We start from the raw sequence: 20,603 nt of genomic DNA on the forward strand, positions 1-20,603 counted from the left end.
TTTTTTTTTTTTTTAAAGATTTTATTTATTTTTATTTGAGACAGAGAGAATGAGAGACAGAGAGCATGAGAGGGAGGAGGGTCAGAGGGAGAAGCAGACTCCCTGCCGAGCAGGGAGCCCGATGCGGGACTCGATCCCGGGACTCCAGGATCATGACCTGAGCCGAAGGCAGTCGCTTAACCAACTGAGCCACCCAGGTGCCCCACCTGCCTAGATTCTAATCCCAGGTCACCCTTACCTGGCCACATAAGCCTCAACCTTGTAACTATACTCTGGACTCTGGCTCTGCCTCTATGAAACAAGGGGCCTTTCCACATGTCTAGAATTCCAGATGTTAGTTGCCGATGTGGTAGCCGTCTTCCTGGGATTTTTCTCTATCAGGATCATTACAGTTTTTTCCTGATTGGTTCCTTTCCCCGATGGGCAGGGCTGAGGGAACAGGCCCGTGATGAATGGATGGAGGGTGGTATGAGTGAGGGGTGGGTCTGGAAGCTGCTTTTGGAGGGGAGGCAGGAAAAGCTAGAGAAGGCAGACCAGACAGAGGCAAAGGGAGAGAGAAGTGGGGCGGGAGAGTCCGGCCGTGCCCGAAAGTGTGAAGAAGCCAGGGTGATGAGGGAGAACTAGACTGAGGAGGGTAGAACCGAGTGGCTACAACCTGGCTCTGGATCCAGACAACCCCGGCCATAAAACTCTGGGACCTTGACAAATTACTTCATCTCTTTAGCTCCTCATTTCCTCATCCATAAAGGTAAAATGACAATAGAACGTGATGCCATTTATTGTCCTGCGGATCTAGTGAGACTGTACGTAAAGCAGTGAGAACATTGTCTGGAACCCAGTTACTAGTCAGTGGGTATTAGCTACAGGTACTGGAAGGTCCCTCTGGTTTGGAGAGTGGACAGTAGCTGTGGGTCTTGCAGAAGTCAAGCTCAGTGATTCCTGGAACAGGGGGTGGGGCTATGTGTGGGTAGGTTCAAGAACAATGTTGAAAGGCATTTTTTGGGGGGTGGGAGGGGAATCACTTTGTGTCTGTGAGTGAACCAAAAATGAAAATGGGAAGGTAAGTATTTTAAGGAGTACACTTAACCATTCCCTCCGTACCCATTGTGGTGGCAGTTACAACCTGCTAACTGGTGCTCACTACCCTCCAGACAGAGCTCCCGGGTACCAAATCTATAAACTGTGTGCGCTCCTCCCTGGCCCCTCCTCCCCAACACTCCCTTTTTGTGTCATGGCCTCACATGTTTTAAGCCTGTCAGGCCACCTCAGGGGACTCTACTCTGGGGGAGTGTTGATGGTACTCAGAGATGTCCTACGTGGTCAGACAAGCTTACCTCTGTTCCTCTTTGCCTGTTGGGTCTTTTCTTGCATATGCTGTCTACCACTTCACAACTGTGCTGCATCACCAAGAGGGTGACCACACTGTCATCACAGAGTTTCAGAGAAAACAGAGGCCATGGCGGGGCCTCAGATATGATTGCACAGGTTGTGTTCTGCTCAACAACACAGGAAGCCATGCGCTTCAACTATGGGGTACATGGTGTGTCTGGTGTTTGCAGGGACAATCTGCCCCATGGCAGGCAGTGGCCCCTATGGGGGAGGGGAGGGTTCTCAGTGGGGATGAAAAAAACCAAAACACAAGAACAGAGAGCATCTTTAATTGAAACTTCAGGGGACAAGAACCCAGAAAGCATCTGAGTAATTGCTCCCCAGGTCCTCCCGGCCAGCTGTGATGTCAGGAGGGCAGTTTCAGCCTTTGGGCCGCTCATTAGGGGAGAGAGCGAGGATGGACGGAGTGAGACAGAAAGCCCCATCCTGCTGAATCACCAGTGTCAGTTCCAGGATCTGCCTGGGCCACCCCCCTGGGCAGCCTGGCCAAGGACTGAATAAGCACACGGCTCTAGACTTGGCCAAGTGTCAAGGGTGGCGGGGCAGGGAGAGAGCTGAAGGAGCCTGAAGGAGCGACATTTGTGAATGAGTGTGATGAATTGTTTCTGTTTGTTTCCACTAAACCCCAGCTCCGCCTCACACAAGTGGAGCAACCAAGTGTGAGCAGCTGAGATGGTTGGAAATGGAAGGATTATCTGACCAGCTGTTCAGTTGATGGCTAAAGCTCTGTAGCCAGAATGACTGACTCAAGTCTTGCTCCGTCGTATGGATGATGGGGAAAATAGAGATAGAACAGTACTCCTCATATCTTAAATTATTTTTTAATTAGAAAAAGGGTTTTTTTCTGATTGCAAAAATAATGCATTGTTTTGTAGAAAACTTAGAAATACATAAAATCATAAAGCAAAGAAAATGCATCCATGATTGCAGCACTTGGCAACAATTACCGATCTAAATGTACTTGCAACACTTCTCTCTCAGGAGAGCACAGCTTTGCAGATACTTTCTCATTCATTCTGCAGGGCAGGTGTGTGAGAGGGTTGCTTGGAAAAGAGTAGTGCATCATTTTATGATTACTATGGAGAAATCAAAGTAACAAATATATGCACTTGTTCAAAATCTTTGTGATGGCAATGTCTACTGCTTTTGGCTTCTAATAATAAAAATAAACTGAACGATGAATGTCTGTCTAATGCTTCTCAGTTGTAAAGAACTTTCCTTTGCGGCACCATTCTGCTATGTATTTCCCCTGTTTCTTCACCTAAGTGCTAGTCCAGAGGCAGCCATGATTTAAGGGAGACTAACTTAGGAGTTAGAGGTAGAAAACCAGGAACCAGGACCTCTGGTCCCTTCACTTGTGTGGAACCATGCTTCACTCAAAGTCTTTATGCTCACGGCAACAAAATGAAAAGAGTATCCCACTCCATATAAAGTCACAGTGCATCTCTGTACATGGGAATAGTGTGAGCAAAGGGCATGTATGGGGATAGAGAGGAGCAGGTGAATTGGGGATCTCTCCAGCCCTATGCGGTCCAATATGGTAGCTGTGAGCTGCATGTGGCTACTGGGCACTTAATATGTGACTCGTGCAACTAAGAAACTACGTTTTGAAATTTTAGTTTCAATTAATTTTCAAAACTTATACTCAATTCGATTATCAGAAAAAAATTTAAGTATGCTTGGAATAAGCTGGATATGTGATTTCTTTTTTCAACTGTAAATTATTTCAAATATAAACAAAGAATCAAGTACTTCTGATGAAAAATTAAACATTGAGGTGGGCTCTAAGTGTAAATATACCCTAGATTTCAGAAATCAGTGTGAAAAAAATATCTGGGTAATAATTTTCTTAAATTAAGTACCTGTTCAAATGACAAAATTTTGTGTTTTTATTTTATTTTTTAGTTGAGGTACAGTTGCCATACTAATATAAAATAGTTTCAGGTGTATGGCATAGTGATTTGACAATTACACACATTATGAAATGTTCACCATGAAAAGTATAGTTACTGTGACCACACAAAGTTACTTCAAATGACATTACCTTGGATTCACTACGTTAAATAAAATATATTACTAAAATTAACTGCATCTACTTCATTTTATCTTTTTAACTTAGCTGATAATAAATTTACAATATCTGTGTAGCTTGCATTATATTTTTATTGGTCATTGCTGGATATAGCCACACGTAGCAAATCTCTAGTTGTATCTTCTAAGATGTAAAGGATCAGGTTCCACTGTCTTAAACAAGGATCTGTCTCTATCTTACGTAACCCTCTGTAACTCAATAGACAAACATATTTTCAAATCATGGATTGGTAAATAACACTGGTGTCAGAGCTAAAACAACAATGATTTCAATGTTGGCTGCATGAGCTGTGTAATCATGTATGACTTTCTTTTTTCCTTTGTACAAGGAAATAATTTCAATCTCATAAAAAAGTCACACAGGAGTACAAAGAACTCCCATACGCCCTTTATCCAGAGACTCCATTGAAGTTTCACAACTGACCCAATAATGTCTTTTATAACAAAAGATCCAACCCAGGATTGTACATTGCTCATACTTGCCATGTCTTTCTTCAGTGCCCTCCAGTCTGGAACAATTAGGTCCTCAGTCATTCTCTGACCTTGGTGACCTTAACATTTTTGAAGATTACTGGCTCGTTATTTTGTAGGATATCTCTCAATTTAGATTGTGTGATGTTTCCTCATGTTGAACTCAAGTTAGGATTTTTTGCCTGGAGTATGAGAGAAGTGATGTGATCTCACGTGATTTCTCTTTGTCTAAATTCTGGTGATGTGAATTTGGATCACTAGGGTAAGATGGTGGTTGTCAGGCTGTCCACTGTAAAGTTTTTTTTTTTCTTTGTATAATTAGTAAGTATTTAAAGGAAGATATTCTGAGACTGTGAAATATTCTCCTTTGATGAAGAATGGAGTATTTCACAGTTTAGCACTGATTTATGTTTCTTGCCTGAATGGATTATCACTGTGATAATTCCTAAATGCTGATTTTCTAATTCCATCATTTTTCTCTACATTTATTAGTTGGCATTCTATTCAAGAAAAAGCTCCCCCTGCCCCCCGACCCTGTAGTGTGGGTGTATGTATGTGTAAATAATGTGGCCTCATAGATTCTTATTTACTCAAAGGTATATAATCCATTACTACCAATATTTATTCTGATGTTCAGATTGTCCCAGAATTGATGAAGGGAACCTTTTCAAGCTGGAGATGGCTTACATTGGCTTAGAGGAGCCCACTGCAAATTTTTCAGGAAATGTGTGCCATTAACATCAAGTTGGTAGCTTGAAATCAGGCATGTTGTGAATATTTACACCATGGAAGCTGGCAAATGTTACAACCAGAACTTATTCCTCCAGAGAGCTGGCTGTTAAAAATTTGCCAGGACACCAATGTTTCTGTCATAAAAAGAGGTTACAAGTTCATGTTACACTTTAACTGCCATAGGCTGTAATCACTCATTTCTCCGAGGATCCCTGATTCCTTTTGGTGGAGAACAGGACTTAGAAACCAAGACCTTAAAGTGAGGTGAGCCCTACTAGACGTATGTGGGGTGGACAGAACAGGGAGAGTTGGCTTGTGTGTGTGTGTATGTGTCATAAACAAGGAATGTATTAGTGTGTGAGTGTATGCATATATACACTTTAATTTTAAATAAACATTTTAGGGCACCTGGGTGGCTCAGTCAGCTCAGTCGGTTAAGTGTCCGCCTTCGGCTCAGGTCATCAGGCTCCCTGCTCAGCGGGGGGCCTGCTTCTCCCTCTCCCTCTGCCTGTCGCTCCCCCTGCTTGTGCTCTCTCTCTATCTCTCTGTCAAATAAATAAATAAATCTTTAAAAAATATATTTTATTTTGGAATAATTTTAGATTTATAGAAGAGTTAGAGCACAGGCTTCCTGTGTATCCTTCACCAAGCTTCCCCTAATTTTAATATTTTGTAACCATGGTACATTTGTCAAAAATAAGAAATTAACATGGGTGCAACACTAGTAATTAAACTACAAAGTTTATTTAGATTACATCAGTTTTCTACTAATATCTTTTTTCTATTCCAGAATCCAATCCAGAATATCATATTATATTTAGCAGACACACACTTTTATATCTATCAAACATCTATCTATCTCCCTCTCTGTTCATCTGTCAACCTGTCCATCTTTCTGTCTGTCTGCCCTTTTATTTCTCTATCTCTATTTAGAAACATGAGTTCATACTTCTAATCTTAAGGCCACACTAGCTTTTGTTCTTTCCATGTTTATAATTCCCCTCTTTGACCATGGGAAATTTAGCTCCTGTTATCCTTAATATATTTACTTATTGGCTAAATCCCCCTGTATGTAACCAATTTCCTGACTCCCCTGGACTGCCGTCGTACTCAACCACCTACCTTACATGGATTCAGATCCTTCCTAGTTCACTCCCCTGCACAGGCCTGCCTGTTGGTTTTTTGACTGAATTGGAAGGAAGGAAGGAAGGAAGGAAGGAAGGAAGGAAGGAAGGAAGGAAGGAAGGAAGGAAGTTGTACAAGTTTCTAAATCTCTTAGAATCTCATTTTCCCTATATTAATCGCTCCTGGATTAGTAATACCTACTTCGTTGATAGTAAAGTGCTTAGCACACTGCCCAGTAGGAAATAAGCAATCAATAAATAGGACTTGTAACTGTTTTTGTTGTTGTTGTTGTTGTCAAGGACCAATTAAGCATGAAACAGGAGGCCTAGAAGGGAGGGATTGTGGGGATGAGTAATTTTGGTCTTCGCCACCATAACATATGTTGGCAAAATAGATGCATGAAAAACTTTCCTAAAAAGTTGGTCTTCATTATTCAGAGGTACTTCATGAGTCTGGGATCATTAGAATTTGTTGGTGTGAGTCGGAGCTTCTCAACCTCAGCACTACTGACATTTGGGGTCAGGGAATAATTATTTGTTGTGGGGAGCTGTCCTGTGCATTATAGGATGCTTAAAAGCTACCTGACCTGATGCACTAGAGAAGGCAGCCCTCTCCAAGTTGTTATAACCAAATATTCCTCTAGAAATTGAGAAGGTCCCATGGGGGCAAAATCACGTGTGCGCACGTGCGCGCACACACACACACACACACACACACACACACACACACACACACCGGAGGCCCACCAGAATAAATGGTTGGCTCTGTTTTAATTGTATTCTCTGCTACCATGTTTGGGGAATGGAAAATTTGATTTAATTTAAAAAAATTTTAAGAGTTCCTCTATACTATTTTCCCAAAGATTTGGACTGAAAATCAATGATACAGTTCCAAAATAGGCTGAAAATAATCTTAGCTTTGTATCAGAAGCTGCAGAGTCAAGTCTCAGGTATCACTGAGATGTGGACATCTGCAAATCCTGGTCAGCATAGAGTCTGCCTAATGTGGCTTTGGCTAATAAGGCTTGCTGTAAGAGAATTATTACAAGGATTTGCATTCACCTTTCTTTCAAAGAAATCCGAGGATTACCTTCTAGCCTTTCCTTCCACCATCCCCTTCATGCATTTTACATTCTAGCTAAATGTTCTTTGTCCAATAAACATTAGTTGGATGAATGAGTAGCTATTTATTAGCTTTCCTAAAAGGAAGGAAGTGGGGAAATGTATTACCACATCTTACAAAGGGTTTAATTTGTCAAAAATAGTTTAGGTAGTCAGTGGCAGTGTGAGCCAGAATGAAGTCTGAATTAAGATTTTTAGAGAATGACTCTAGCTCTGCCCTTGGAAGCTCTGAAATCTTTTTGCACAAGGACCCAGACAGTGCCCAAACTGCTGCAGGCTACCTAAGTCTACAGCTCTGCTTTGTAGAGGAGAAAGAATTTGGCATTAAAGAATTGGAGAGGAACACAAATAAATAAATTGAATTGGCAACAACGTGGCAATTGCATAAATTCCAAAGGATCAACACGGGGAAAACCTTAACTCCTCTGGACAACGCTGAAGTTGCCCTGAATTCAAAGCACCTTTCATTGTACACTACCTCCTAGAGTTAGGTCTTGGCAATCTGGGCAGTGTGGGCTCCGCGTCACGCCCAGGGGTGCATGGCAACAAGCCTTCTCAGCTGAAGACTATCTGAGATCTCAGAAACCTGTTTCAGGGTGCTGATTTTAGTGTGTGAACACCACCTTCCGCCATTAGTCATTTAAGAGGATGCTAGTACACAAGCAACCAGTAGAAATTAGTGTAAGGGAAGGGAAATCATTTGGCTCAAGAACTGAAGAGAGGACTGGCAATGATGGATAAGTTTGCTTTCCATCAGGTCTTTCTAAACCACCTCAGACCAGTTTTAGAAATGGTTCCTCGAAGCCAGCAATCCCAAAAGGTTGACTGTGATTGCCTAGTGGATCTGGGAACACCACCACTCCATACACACCAGTCCCAACACAGCTACCTTATTATCATGCCCCCTTTGTCACCTCATGCCACCCTCCCCCATCTTGGCCACCAGTAGCAGTCAAAAGCCTGTGTGGGGAAAATGTCGCCTTCATCAAAAAGCAAACCAAAAAACTCACTTAGGGATGGGTTTCTTGGACTGTGCTACAAAAAGGGATAATGATTCTTTCTCAATGTACTTATTGACATTCATTGAGCAGCATATAGTTTATTTTAGCTGGAGTTTGTGATGTAGCATCTATATTTAATTTCACAAGCTGTCGGGCAACTCATATATTTACAAACACCATCCCGGAAACAATGTGTTTGCTGGTCACAGCTGCATCTGTAACATCTCAGGAGCTCCGTGCTGTTTGGCACAGCTCAGGGCATTATCATTTTACATTCTGCTCTGTGCCAAGGCCCAAAGAGGGCAGAGATTGGGCTAAAAGTTCAGATTCAGTGACAAGCCTGGTGGAAAGCCAAGAGCAAGAGTAGCATTGAGGGCTGAGGGTCAGAATGGAGAGTTGCTCATCAGCCCCACCTCAGTTGGAACGCCTGCACAGTGGTGAGCAATTTCTGTGTCATTGGCTTAGGTTTATTTTGGCTTCCCAGGCCTGAAAGAAATACTTAAGACTGTCCTATGTGTATACAGAGGCTGGCTCTGCTGGGAAGTGAGCTGGGGCTTCAGCAATGGAAGCGAGGCTGGTGGGAAGGAAGCAGAGACAGAGAAGTGTTCCTCCCTGGGGGATGGAACCAGCTGTCTGCTAGGGATTGGAGTGAATGACTCAGTAGCTGGACCCAGGAATGGTGGCTGGGCATACCTAGAGGCAGGCACCCATAGGTATGATCTTGGTAGCAGAAGGACCAGCCTTTGGCCAGCACACATAAAGAGGAACACAAAAAGAGTTTGGGGGGCAGTTCAGAATTAGGCAAAAGTATAGGCAATTCTTGGAGGTCTGTCTCCTACAACAGCAAGTAGGGGAGCCGAGGGCTGGGGGTGCAGGAGTTGGGAAGGGCACAAGCCCCTTACCTGAGATGCATAGGCTAAGATTGGGTAGAAAGGAGGGGATGGGGAACTTGGGCACAGGCCCAGTTAGTTTGGGGGTCTGAGGGAAGAGCACAGTAACTCAGGGGTATGTGGGAAACCAGCAACTGTGGGTTGTTCACCTGGGCCCAGGTTGGGGAAACACGTCTGACCTTATGATTTTTAAGACCATACAGACGAAATCGAACAGCCTTCTCATAAGGCCATGCTGACAGGTCATCTAAACAGGAGCCACAGAGCTTCCCCAAAAGCAGAAGGCTTAAATGTCTTTATCCAAGCCAGGAAGATGATTTCTGATGAGTCCTACTTGTAAACTCTAAAATTTTAGACTTTTTATCCATCTCTAGCAATTTCTGAAATGAGAGTGACCTAGAGACATCTAGGATAACTACGGCTCCCTTATCAGAGTAAAGTCTGTGGATTTTAGGTCATTTTGACCATACTAAGGACTTTCTTGGAAGAACATCATTGACTTCTCTGTTCTTGAGTTTTCCTCTGTGTAAAATGGGCATAATAACAACATCAACTTCATAAGGTTTTATGAGAATTAAATGAGTCAATGAAGGGCAAGTTTTTAGACCAGTGTTTGGCACATAGTACCTGATACCTACACAATAATTGACAATGGCGATGATGCAGGTAGCTCTGGAACTCATCGGTTCCAACTCCTGCAAATTTCAATTTATCACTGATATATGTGAAATAGAATAAGCTCTAGGCTTAGCATTGGGAGACCAGCCTCATGTCCTGATTTGCCCCAAATCAGCAATGTGACTTTGAATAACTCACTGCACCTCTGTGGCCCTACATTTTCTCATCTGTTGTCCATTGTGAAGGGGATTCCGTCACTGGCTCGCACTGGAGAATTGTATCAAAATTTTCTTGAGGGATCTGCAAAATATTTCAAAATATAGACATATACTCCAACCTAAGGACATCATTTATTTCCCTCTTTCTCTCCCTCTCTGTCTCTATACCTCTCCCCCCGACTTCCACCAACACACATATTCCGAACACACTCCAGGCTGTGGAGAACCACTGGATAATTTCCGGGATCTCACCCTGTCCCCCCAGTTCCATGACATGATGAGGTGGAAATTAATCAGGGACCAAAAGACCATAGGAAGGCAAAGTTAACAACGAAGAGCCTAGCTTTGGGAAGTTTCTTGGAGAAAATGAGTCTAGAAGATGTGACAGACGGACACAGATTCAGGGAGAGGAAAGGAAGGCAGAGATGAATAGAGTGGTGGGGCCCATAGCCAGATAACAAAGGGCCAGATACAGGCAAAAGGACTGGCCACCCCTGCGGTCATTGACTACCAAGGGCCTGGGGAGGAGGACCAGTGAGGTCACTCAGAGTGAGCTGCAGAGAGCCCCAAAGGATAACGAGGACACATATTTTTATGTTTTTTTTATTATTATTATGTTATGTTAATCACCATACATTACATCATTAGTTTTTGATGTAGTGTTCCATGATTCATTGTTTGCGTATAACACCCAGTGCTCCATGTAGTACGTGCCCTCTTTAATACCCACCACCAGGCTAACCCATCCCTCCACTCCCCTCCCCTCTAGAACCCTCAGTTTGTTTCTCAGAGTCCATAGTCTCTCATGGTTCGGAGGACACATTTTTTTTAGCAGAGACTTTACCTTCTCAGGCTTCAGGGTTCTTACCTATAAACAACAACAAACAAACAAAAACTCACATTGGATGAGGGGGTGCCTGTGGACTCTTTTTGGCTCTTATAACCTATGGTGAAGCACTGGAAGAAATAACAGTGAACACACACACAGCACTCACCATGGGCCAGGTATTTTTTAGAGGTTTTACAAATATTAACTCATTTAATCCCTACAACCCTATGAGGAGGCACTATTATTATTACCCTTTATATATACATATATACATATATATATATAAAGGAGACATCTGTATATCTATATAGAGAGATATATAAAGGATATCTATATCTATCTATCTATCTATCTATCTATCTATCTATCTATCTATCTATCTATCTAAAACAGATGGGGAAGCTGAAGCAGGAGAGTTGGAGCCAGCACGAGAAGCCAGGCATCTGACCCCATAGTCTATGCTGTTACCCCTCCACTATGGAGTGGCAGTCGGGGGTCTCTGTACATGGCAGGGGAGGGCAGATTTGTGCTCAGGGCCACCGGAGCTGCTGTTCTTTCACAAAGAAGGAGTATAATGGAAGTGGTTTCGAGCAAGGTTAATCTGCATGGAGATCAGGTTTTAAAGGCTTTGAAGTGTGCCACTTTTTACTTAGAGGTTCTGTTGGATCAGCAGTGCCTTCTTTCCCTCTTCTGGAGACCCCCGTGACCCCCAAGAGAAGCTCTGGGGCAGAGGGGCCTCGCTGGTCTGCACACGGTGACCCGGGCTTTATCACGTGAGACCGTGAGCAAGCCTGTCAGTTAGCTTGTCTCTCCAAGGAAAGTGCCAAGGACATCTGCCAGGCAAGTATGAAGGCTCTGCACCTGACAGATGAGTCTGTCCTTGATAAGTGAAGAGCTGGTTATCACACAGCAGAAACCCATAAATTTGGAGCCCTGAGGGAATGGAGCCCACAAGGTCTAATGTCACTAAAGCGTGTGTATGTATGTGTATGTGTGCGTGTGTGTATGTATGTATATCATTCTTTTAAACTCATTACAGGACCCCCAAGTCTTACATTTTGTTCTTCCTCCATGAGGGCAAGTGCTGGGTCTGTTTATCAGAATTAGTGCCATCACCTAGTACATTCTTTCTGCGTAGGAATTGCTTAATCACTGACCGACGGACAGAAGTGGGTGAGAAGGAGGCCAGCCAAGTTAGAGGTCTTGGAGTCGGAATGTCTGAGTTTACCTTCCGCTTCCCTGTGGAGTGACCCCTGGCAAGGCCCTTGCCCTCTTCTAACCTCTCCTCTTCGAGGGCTCAGAGGAATGTAAGAACATTTAGAAAACAGCCATTATAATTAGCTCTTACCTTTGCACAAATAAGCATTAATCTTGCTCACCTGATTTTATGCAGGGAGGCTCTCCATATGCCTCACCTATTTTAAGTTGTTTCCCCACCAGCAGGCGGAAAATGCAGCAAGCATAGCTTGCCCGGAGCCGTGACAGTTCTGGGGGTTCACCTTCTGTCGCGGAGCCTGGCGAGGACATGGTGGTCGGGGGTGGGGGTGACATCTGCCTGGGTTCACGTGGGGCATGATGGCCAAGACTGCTCTCAGAAGTGCAACCAGGAGCAAATGATCAGGGTGAAAACGCCGTGGTTGGTCTCCGTGGAGGCTGGCAGATCATCTCAACATGAGAGGAGAATGCAAGTCACTGATGGGAACTGACAGCCCGCGTATCCACCTTACCCTTCAGGCATCCCACCCCAGAACATCCTGTCGTTCCTCTTGTCTGTCCTCCCTTTCTAGTCAAAGGGGAGGTTTCACACTAAGATGTTGTAGACGAGAACAAATAACACTTTCTGAGTTTTTACCACGGACACCCTTCGATTTACTCAAGAAAACATCTCCTCGAATAGAGTTGGCCAATTAACCACTCAAATGGCTTGAATACTTATTTAATGTCACTGCCTAATCATTTTATTAAATGTCACTGCTCCACCGGGCAAGAATTTTGGCTTTCTACCTCACTTCTCATAAGCTTCATTCCCTTTCTGAAGCCGAGTTTTTTCCCAAAGAAGTCTTAAAGTCTTCATGCCTCTCCCCTTATATGTGTGCCCCTTATATTTGCATAGAATTATGGAATGTCAGCATTGGGCAGGACCCTAGGGATCATCTTACTTCTTAAATCGTTTCACTGATGACCGAAAGGAGGCTTCCAGAGGGACGTGCCTTGCTCCCAAGGGCAATCAACCTGTAAGTGGCAAAGCCCAGAGTTTTATAGCTGCACATCACGTGATGCAGTGAGGTGTGTGAAGAGTACAGGATCTAGAGTAGGTGGACCTGGATCTGCCGCTGAACCACATGATTGACCTCTGCCTTTCACTCATCCATTCCAGGCCTCAGTATTTTCATCTGCTAAAAGGGGAACATAAAATCTGGAAGATGAAGTTCAAGTGTAATTTTGTCATCTTGTGCTTTAAGAGCAGTAACCACCATGCACACACTAAGTGATTTATGCTGGCATTTATTATTGACATGAGCAATTTTGTTACTTATAATATTAATTTCCCGTCTATTTCTCCTTCTCTTCTGGCTTCTAACAATAGCTTAACTTGGCTGTACCCTCAACTCTTCCGGTAGGTGACCTCTCCTCTAGAATGATTTTCAAAGAGGAGACTCTCCTTCTGTCTCCCTCACCGAGATTTAGCTCACGAGCAGCGGCTGCCTCAAATCCTAACTGCTTTACGTATCGACACCCCCAGCGTGAATGGAGACTGAGACCAACAGGAGGATGCAGCACCATCCCCACAGGTCCTCATCTGGGTGACGGTGTCAGAGTGGTGGAGCTCTGGGTCTCATAAGCTCTCCCATTTTGAAGGCTGCACTGCCTACTTCTCATGCAACTTTGTCTGTACTTGATTTCCTCTATTGGCAAAACCGGAATCCATTTCATTCACGGCTCAGCAAACTTACTTTACTTGTGCCTTTGGTCCAAAGCTAATTTATTATTGGTGTCGGTGTAAAACTCTGTCTTAAGTATAGTGTAAGTGAAATGGGATTATATGGCTTTCACAAGGAAATTTATAATTTTTTTCCTCAAGGAGCTAGCTCAGCCATGACGTTAAGACATTCACATGTAAATGAAGGTTTACTTATGTAGCCAGCTTTAGGATAAAACGATCCTTGGAAGCATTGTGGGGAAGGTGCTAATTGTTTTAACCACTGAATATTAGCCACACCCCCAGAAGCCACGAGAATTTCGATAGTTAAAATTTGCTGGACATTTGCTGTTACCAAATTTCTAGTGATATTATTTGTGGAGCATAAACAGGAAGTGGCCCAAAGCTGTTCCCTCAAAGAGCCTAATTTTCACACAACTGTCAAATGCAGCAATTATTGTGTCTTCTTTTTTTTTTTTTTTAAAGGTGAAAGAACACTTTCTGGAGTTTTTTTTTTTTTAAAGAAAGTTTTGAAACCAGTTTAAAACTTCTCTTTCTTAAAGAGAGATTTTTTAGTCAAAACGTCTTCAGAGCCCGAGGAAAAGCAATGAAGCAGAAACCATATGATTCCAAGGCCAAGTGTATCAGAGATGCAGTCAGCACTGAATTCAGGCGTTCTTGCTGCACTCAGCAGACTTGGCCCGGCAATCAAAACCACTTGATTGTAAAGCTGATACTCCTATAACCAGGCAGGTTCCAGTACGTTGTGAGCTCTGAAAAAGCATAATTACAAACACAGAATGACAAGAAGCACACACTGACTTAATAGATCTCATTTCTTTCTAAGAGCGCACAGCTTTTCACACCTGTCCTTAGAAAACTCTTGCTCGGCATGGGAGGTGGTAGCCACCACCCCCAAGCGATAGCACAGGGCACAAGAGGTTCAGGGGCTGGGCCAAGGCCACGTGTTGTCCCTGGCTCACCGTGATCCCTCTGTAAAATGCACGGGATTGGTTTATCACAGACATTTGAGGACTGACTATGTGTGAGGGCTGGAGTTACAAAAACAAATATCTGACCTCTGACCTTGAGGGGTCTGTAATCTACACGGGGTGGGAGGTGGGAGGGGGAGGTGAGCAGCCTCACTCTGCTTGGGAAACTGCCACGCTAGCTTTTTCACCTGCCGGGAATAACAGCTGGTCTTCCTCAGGGAGCATGGAAACCCCTCACCAGACCAGGCTGTGCGCAGAATGGGAGAGGGGTATCGCCATCTTTCATGTTGTCTGTATTATTTTCCTATTGCTGTGGAATGAATTACCACAAACTTTGTGGCATTGAACAATACAAATTTATGATCTCGCGGTATCAGGTAGGGGTTAGCTGGGTCCTCTGCTCACGGTCTCACCAGACTGAAATCAAGGTGTCAGCCAGGGAGGCGGTTCTTACCTAGGGTTCAAGGTTCTCTTCCAGGCTCATGGGGCTGTTGGCAGAATTTGTTTTCTTGTGCTGGTCTGAGTAGTTCCCATTTTCTTACTAGCCATTGACAGAATTGCTCTCAGTTCCTAGAGGCTACCCTCAATCCTTTGCTGCATGACCCTGGAAGGCTGTTCACAGCATGACTGTTTGCCTTCTTCCAGGTCAGCAGGAACTTGTCCCTCTGACACTTCACTTTCTTTTAAAGGGGGGGGGGGAGGGTCTCATTCTCCTGATTTGGTCAGGCCCACCAAGGATACTTTCCTTTTTAAACAAGTCAAAGTTAACTGATTAGTAACCTGATCATGGGAGTAGTATCCCACCATATTCACAGGTCCTGCCCACACTCAAAGGGAGGAGATTATGCAGGGTATGCGCAGAAGGACATGGGAATCTTGGGGGCTATTTTCAAATCCTGCCTTCCACAGTGTTCTCCCCTCGTCAGTGCATTTCCACTTTGCTGTGTTTGCTGCCTTGGCCTGTGGCGTCAAGTAGCCCCCGTCTCCAAGATGAAACTTCTCCCTCCCCCACCATCAGTATGCTTTTAAAAACTGAACAATATTCTATAAGAGGAATGAATCACCAACAGAGTTTCAGATAATGCAATGAACCCTTGCATTTGTATTATCAACGCTTAGCATAGTGTCTGGCACTTTGGAGTTCCCAATTTATGTTTCTCAAGAGATGAATGTGTGAATGATTAAATGAGAAATATTTTGGGCATCCTCATCAGATTACATTCTGTAAAAAAAATTCCTGCCCCCCATGTGCAAGGCTACTCCTTTTAGTTTATATCACTTTTCCCCGATTTAAAAGTAATACATTGCTTGTTATAAAACACTTGGGGTTTTTCTTCCTTCTATGATTTTATTTTTTATATTTAACTTCTTAATCCATCTGGAACTAATTTCCCAATATGATGTTTAAAATATTCTATCCCCTACCCAATTAGTCTGGAATGTTTTTATATATGTGTGTATATTCTAAGTTCTTGTTTATAATAAACTCTATTTTTGTTTATTTTGTTAACTCTATTTTGTTAACAGAACTCTATCTGTTCTACATCATTGATCTGCCCATCCAATTTGTGTGCCAGTAGCACCTATTTTAATGATTAGAATTTTATAATACGTTCTAAGACCCAGTAGGGCAGGTGTGACCTGATTATTCTTCTTTTGGGCTTCTCTCTCGACCAGCTCATGAAACAAGGGTATGTCTTGCTGCTTCTCCAGCTCCCTAGGTAGCTTAGCCTTCTTTGGCAAGGTCTAGATATGGAGCCAGGTAGATCTAGGTTCACATTCTACCTCTGCATCTTCCTAGCTCAACTCCGCTGAGTCCCAGTGAGAAATAAACCGATAACAGTAATGCTATATCACAAATTTACTGTGCGAATTAACTGGGGCAGCTTCTAAGAATCACCCAGCACATAGTAGGTGGGCAGTCCCTCCTAGCTGGAGGGATGTGCAGATGCTCATGCTTCTGTCCCTTCATCTTTATGAGCAGGGACCACAACTCTTTTGAAAGCACAAATGCTGAGGCTTGGGTCTCTCAGACTCCGGCCAGCCTCTAGGCTGGGAGTATCCAGCATTAATTCTTGGCCCTGCCTCTGAGTAGCTTCTTCAGGACTCATACTGATCCAAGGGAAGTTTGTTGATGGAGCCGTTACAGAGAACACGGTGGACTCTGGGAGGGGGCGTGAATGAAATACTGAAGCCCACTTGGCCTGCCCTTACAGGACCCTGGAAAGTGCCAGAGAATTAACACCCCCTGCTTCATCCTCAGGGAGCCTATCTTTGGTTTTGGCAGCCAGAGAAAGTTCTCAAAGCCACAAATTACAGGCACTGGGGTTGGAAGTCATTCCAGCACATTCTAGCACGGAAGTGGTGTCGGCGAGGGGGGAGAGGCGAGACTCTGACAGCACGTGCTGTTAAAGATCAAAGGAATGAATGCAATTGTAAGGACCCCCACAGTCTGCATCTGCCCAGGGGTTTATAAAGATGGTCTAGTTATTCTTAGGCAAAGTGCAGGCACTGGAAATCAAAGGCTTGTGAGGAGTCCCAAGGCAGCCAAGAGTTTTGAAGGCCAGAATCTTTCTTGGCACCTCCCCTTCTACTCAGAGAAGACAGGGTACATACTCATTCACTCCTTCAAGAAGGGTCTCTAAAGCCTTGCTGTCTGCTCTCGGGAGCTAGGATAGAAGAAGGGTACCCAGCCCTGCCTTCAGGGAGCTTTCATGCTGTGCGGAGAGACAGAACGACAGGTGTCGCGTATACACGGATCTGCTCTCTGCTGATGGTGATGGGCAATCTGATTTCCCGTTCTAACTCCATTCCTGCATGGCCTTCTGAAAGAGAAAGGATCAGGTATTGGAAGCTGGAAAGGTTCTTAGATTTTATGTAGTCAAGCTTCTTTGTTCTTTATAAGACAAAACAAAGCCCAGAGGAGGGAAGGGATGTATGTGCTCGAGTTCACCCAGCATCATGGCAGCCCTGGGACCTCACTACTTTCTCTGCCCCACAGTTTGCCACCTGAGAAGTGGGGCGGCTGTTCACCTTCCCTCAGCTTCTAGAGGCAGCAGGCGCTCTGCGGGGCTATTACTGACACATAGTGAACATTTTGAGAGAGGAAGACAGAAGCAGCAGATGGTGTTGAGTCAACATAGGAAACACAGAAGCAGTTTACTGTAAAGGTTGGTCAGATGACCAGAGTTCAAAATTCTGGTTTCTTCACTTAAAAGCTGCATGAACTTCAGCCACATAAGTCCTCTTCCTCAACCCCACCTTCACGCCTGCAAAATGGTGACGGTGGCGTTCCCTCGAGGATTGTTTTAAGACTTAAAGCAGGTCTCCATCAAGCGCTCTGCTCGGTGCGTAGACTGCAGAGGTGTTGCAAGCGTAAGGGCTTTCTAGAACGGGCCCTGCCGGACGCGGTCCGACGCGCACGGGCCGCTGGGCCCAGCGAGACCAGGGTGCTCCGCTGACATCTCGGTGTTGGACTTTTCTAGTTCCGGGAGCCCTGGAGGAGCGGCACAGAGGCGGAGAGCGTGGCGAGAGAATGAAGAAACCAACCGGCCGGGAGAAGCATGAGGCGGCAGTGCGGCACTCGGTTTAGAGGGCTCGGGCCGGCGGCGGCCCCATGGGCAACCCTGCTGGCGCTGGGCCTCCCGGGCTGGGTGCTGGCGGTCTCGGCCGCGGTCTCGGCCACGGCCTCCGCGGCGCTCCCCGACCAGCATGCCTCCTCCGCCGGCCAGCCGCCCCTGGACTGGCTCCTCAGCGACCGCGGCCCGTTCCACCGCGCTCAGGAGTACGCTGACTTCATGGAGCGCTACCGGCAGGGTTTCACCACCAGGTACAGGATCTACAGGTGAGTGGGGGGGGCGGGGGGACCCCCCCGGCTTGCGGCAGGGGCGCCCCCTGAGAACCCCGGTAAGCCCGGGCCGCTGCGCGGGGCTCCGCCGGCTGAGCCCACTCCCGCGCCCCCCAGACTGAACTAGAAGGGCGGGTGGGGGAGCGGCCGGCCAGGAAAACAAGCCTACCATGTTGGTTTTTAAAAAAAGATAAAAAAAGAAAGAAGAAAACACATACAAGCTGGAAAACCTGCTGATGCCTCCTGGGGGAACATAGCAAAAGGGTTTCTATTTATAGGTTGTGCTGCTTATAAATTGAGGACAAATCAGGCGGCATGGAGTCAGCGTGTGGCCCGTGCTGCCGCAAGAGGTCAGAGTCAAAGGCTGGGGCCGGGCTTTAACTAATGGGTTATACTTTTATGAGTTGTAATTACCTAGCCAGGCAAATGAAGGAGGGGCAGCTCCAGCTCCTATCTGGGAGGTCTGGAGAGACCTGCAGGGTCAGGGGCCAAGCCTGCCTTGACCCTTGGCCCCACCACAGCCTCAGCTGGCCTTGCCTGTGGGAAAGGGCTGGATCTTCTTGGCCCTTTAGACCTATCCTTGGGAGCATCAGAGCTGAAAGTCAGACATGAGACTGGCCATGTCCATCTGATGAGGGATAAGCCAGGTATATATTCCCAGCTGCTGGACTAGCACTTCAAAAGGAGAAAGTTTCTCGAAATCCTCACCTCGGTGACCCAGAGAGCCTCAGGGCTCTTGGGAGTGCATCTCTGAATAAAAACTTCCCCTTCATCCCTCTACCCACTCACCCTGTTGTCATGGCTCTTTTGTCCTCTTCACCTTGCCCGTGGTCTTCAGACAACCCTGGGAGCTTTGCTGAAGTTTTTTCCTTTTATCAAAGACATTTATTTTCCAATTACAAATGAGTTTCTAAAAGCAACAAAAAGAGAGAAAATATGAAAAAGCACAAAAAGAAATAAAACCAGAAAAATCACTTGTTCCTTTAGCAACTAGAGGTTGCTATTATTAACCTTTTGGCACATGCACTTTTAATCCTATGAACATACTGAAATTTGGGGCCCTCTTGCTCAATCTAGCACTTTACATGTCTTATGCACATCAGCTCATTTAATCCTTATAAGAACCCTATATTGGAAGAACAGTTATTATCCACTTTTTACAAATGAGTTCAATGAGGTCCAGAGAAGTTAAGGAACTCGCCGAAGAGCATACAGCTAATAAAGAGTGGAGCCAGGATTAGCTTCCAAGTCGTCAGACTCCAGAGTCTGGGTTCTAGAAACATTTTTTTTTGTTGTTTCTGAGAGTTTTTTTTTTTAAACTTCTGCAATAACCATGCAGTCTGTTTGAGCTAGTATAGGGTCTGAGAAATAAGGTTTTAGGGTATTCATCACTGGAAGACTCCCCAATTTACCATTGGGGCAGCCATTTACAGAGGCAGTTCTCCTGGTATGTGATTCGCGCACATGGATGCAGATGGAGCAACAAGATCATGTGTCTGAGGGGCTGGTACTTCATGGGTGCAGAGGTATATAGGGATAAAGTCCTGCTCTCCTTTCAGACCATTTCTCTTCTACTGTGCTTGGATCTGGTCTGGTCTTGGAAGAGATTGCAGTTCACGCTCTGCTTCAGGGGCTCCGATCCTTGCCATCCTCCAAAGAATACAGGAGAAATTTGCTAGGGCCACTGAGGCAGGATGCAGCCAAATCAGGCCGGGAGAGGCAGAGTTAACACCTGCTCAAGTGAAGCTAAATGAGCAGAAGAGGTTAACTTGACTTTCAGTAAATATATAAGAAACTGTACCTATGCCCCCCACAAATTTCCTATAAGGTCATTCAGAATGATGCTTCTTTTATTAAAGAACTTCTTTTTTCATCCAGAGAGATACAGAGAGAGAGAAAGAGAGAAAATCTACCCTAGAATTATTTAAGCAGCAAATCCCTCCAGTCCAGGAAAACAAGATTTAATTTACCTTAGACTTTTCAGTTCATCCCAATCTTTTAGAAGCCCTGTTATCACCAAAGAGATATGTATATATTTTAAGTATATTGGAACTGAAATGTTAGGCCGAGGATCCCAACACCACCATTCACTTCAAAGGGCTATAGAAACTAGAGGGAATAAACCATCATGTTTCTTCTCCCTCAATAGATTTTTCTTCTCATGGAGCCCCAGCCCCAAGCCTGGCAGCCACTGGATGCCTGGGCGGCAGCTCAGAGCCAGTCCATGGGGAGTGTCTGTAATCACTTCTGCACCATCAACCATTCCATCAGGTGGTAATGGTTTCCTGATCATTTACTGTGACAAGCGCTTACACTGTGCCATTCTGTTTCTCTGGGGTCAGTTATTGCACATGAACCT

General features: G+C 44.9%; 1 protein-coding gene across 1 annotated transcript in view; it reads left to right on the forward strand.

Annotated features, from left to right (window-relative positions):
- Nucleotides 1–20,603, forward strand: part of BRINP2 (BMP/retinoic acid inducible neural specific 2) — a 105,015-nt gene that overhangs the window by 35,886 nt on the left and 48,526 nt on the right. The window contains exon 2 of the mRNA XM_081824654.1: nt 17,883–18,241. Coding sequence (XP_081680780.1) covers nt 17,961–18,241 — 281 coding nt within the window. The 5' untranslated portion in view covers nt 17,883–17,960. The remainder of the gene's footprint in view (nt 1–17,882; nt 18,242–20,603) is intronic.

Source organism: Leptonychotes weddellii, chromosome 6, assembly GCF_054177405.1.
Source record: "Leptonychotes weddellii isolate Sample4059 chromosome 6, ASM5417740v2, whole genome shotgun sequence".
Classification (NCBI taxonomy): Eukaryota; Metazoa; Chordata; class Mammalia; order Carnivora; family Phocidae; genus Leptonychotes; species Leptonychotes weddellii.